This window comes from Rhagoletis zephyria, unplaced genomic scaffold (assembly GCF_001687245.7).
Source record: "Rhagoletis zephyria isolate East Lansing unplaced genomic scaffold, Rhagoletis_zephyria_1.1 Rzeph_scaffold_00058, whole genome shotgun sequence".
NCBI lineage: Eukaryota > Metazoa > Arthropoda > Insecta > Diptera > Tephritidae > Rhagoletis > Rhagoletis zephyria.
The window spans coordinates 585,552-587,834 of NW_016157142.1; the positions used below are offsets into that span (position 1 = coordinate 585,552).

Sequence of the window (2,283 nt, forward strand, 5' to 3'; positions counted from 1 at the left end):
TAGGACTATAAGGCTAGAATTTAATCATTCAAACCTGGGTTATTTCACGGAAATCGATGCTGTATTACTAGGCGGGAGGAAGGTGAATATTGAAAGTGCGCAACGAGTATTCGACTCCTATGAACGGCAACGCAAATGTTCGATTTTGCGGAAATTACAAAGAATTCAATTTCGACCCAATATTAAGGACAATTATCATAACCACTTGAGAGAATTTTTTGCCAACTATTTAAATAAGTTTATATACGTATTAACCAATAGTAGAGAAATTATGACCGACGAGTTACATTCCGAGGAGTGCAAGACAACGATTGGACTCAAAGACATGCCGTTTGAAATTATGTTGAAAATATTCAGCTACTTGGATTTAGTATCGCTGTTCTTAGTTGGACAAGTGTCGAAATTCTTTTATGACGTATATACTCATCCATTGTTGTACGGCGAATTGAACCTGAAACCGTATTGGCATCTTACAACAAACGATCTATTATGTACCTTGGCAAAGAGAGCTACTGTGTTGAAAAAGTTGGATTTATCGTGGTGTGGTTTGTTTAACACGATTTTCCCAACTGAATTTAAAAAATTTATTCAACAACGAGGAGACAGTCTAATATGCTTAAGATTGGATTCGTGTAAAATTTTAAACGCCAGCTGTATTGAGACATTGGGAATTGTATGCGACAACTTAAGGGGTATTTCAATTGTGAATGTATGATTTCTTAAAAATTATCTAATGTTTATTTCCTAACTAGAACTTTCCCTTCGAAATTGCTCGACGGATCCCCCGCTGCTTAACTTTTCTTGTCTGGCAAATTTAAAAAACTTGGAAAGATTAGATTTATTTCAAACGGTAATCGAACCTGAATTGGTTTTAACCATGCTAGAAAACAATCTAAAGTTAAAACACTTGAATTTGGCATTTTGCGGAATAGCAGTTAATATGGACGCAGTGGCTCAACGTATCGGCCAATGTAATCATAATCTGGTTTCTTTGTTTATGTGGAAATCCCGTTTTCTATCCGCTGCTGGCTTAGAGGCATTATCCAAGTGCTGTGATTTGGAGGAAGTTGATTTCGGCTGGTGTTTGAGGGAGGTCTCTCTTAGAGATAGTCTGAAGCAATTGTTGTTAAATTGCAAGAAACTCGGAAAGCTATTCTTAGCCACCGTGCGAGGAATAACCGATCGTGATGTGGAAAACATTGCAAACTTTTGCTCCAATTTGGAACAGTTGGACTTGATGGGTGTTTCAGGGATATCTAAAGAGCGCTATTATGAGCTTTTGATGAAATGTAGAAAGCTACAGTTACTTGACTTAAGCTTCTGTGATAATATTGATGGTGAAGAGATTGCGTATTGGGCCCGAGCTTTTAAAGTTAACATCAAATGCAGTCATATTTCGTAGGGAAGACACCGTTATCCGTCTAATTCGTAAATTCCAGCCACACCTACATTGTCGAATCCAGTTTCTTGTCGCGAATATTTTGTGGCGCCCTTATACCGCCAACTATTTCAACTATTCGAGCCCGTTGAAAACACCCTGCATCGTACTCTTCTCGACGGCTTAACTTTTATTGCAGTAGACGCATATTTACCTTGAGCAACAACAATACACACGGAACGACTCGTCGCTTACCCGTATGAAACGTCTGTCTGACGGTTGGAATTTGGAATTGTGGGTGAGTGAAGAAATTTTTCTATTACTTTTGATGTATCCAAAAACCGCAGTATACAGCAGCCTGAACATCTTTGAAGTTTGCTAACATAACAAAAAATGTTTTCAAATTTTCAATCTCAAATAAAAGAAAATTTTAATATATTTGTCAATATTATTGTGGCTTGTTAACATTTTTTTATTTTTAATATTTTTATTGAGCTTTGTACCACGATTGTTTATTAGGGAAAATTGAAAAAGCAACAAAGTCTAAGCGGTAGAAGTTATAGCACTATTTCGGAGATCACCACATCTCCTCATCAGACTTCTTTTTCTAGACTTCAGCAGGGATCAATTTTTCCTAATAAACAATCGTGGTACAAAGCTCAATAAAAATATTAAAAATAAAAAAATGTTAACAAGCCACAATAACATTGACAAATACATAGTTTAGGAAGAGCCTGCCTGAAACTATACAAAAAAGCAAATAAGCAAATGGATGTATAGAATTAACAACAACAACCACGCTGTCGAGTTTAAATAGCGGCAAATCAGCTGCACTTGATAGTAGTTGGTTGAATAAGGAAAATGAATTAGCAACAAGAGTTTACGGGATGTACATAGCTCAGTGG

At 36.5% G+C, this 2,283-nt stretch overlaps 1 protein-coding gene across 1 annotated transcript in view; it reads left to right on the forward strand.

Moving 5' to 3' along the window:
* Positions 1-1,433, forward strand: part of LOC108369385 (F-box/LRR-repeat protein 4-like) — a 1,643-nt gene extending 210 nt beyond the window's left edge. Inside the window, exons 2-3 of the mRNA XM_017624488.1 lie at positions 4-692; positions 753-1,433. Of these exons, the coding sequence (XP_017479977.1) occupies positions 4-692; positions 753-1,402 (1,339 nt within the window). The 3' untranslated portion in view covers positions 1,403-1,433. The remainder of the gene's footprint in view (positions 1-3; positions 693-752) is intronic.
* The last annotated feature ends 850 nt before the right edge of the window (positions 1,434-2,283 follow it).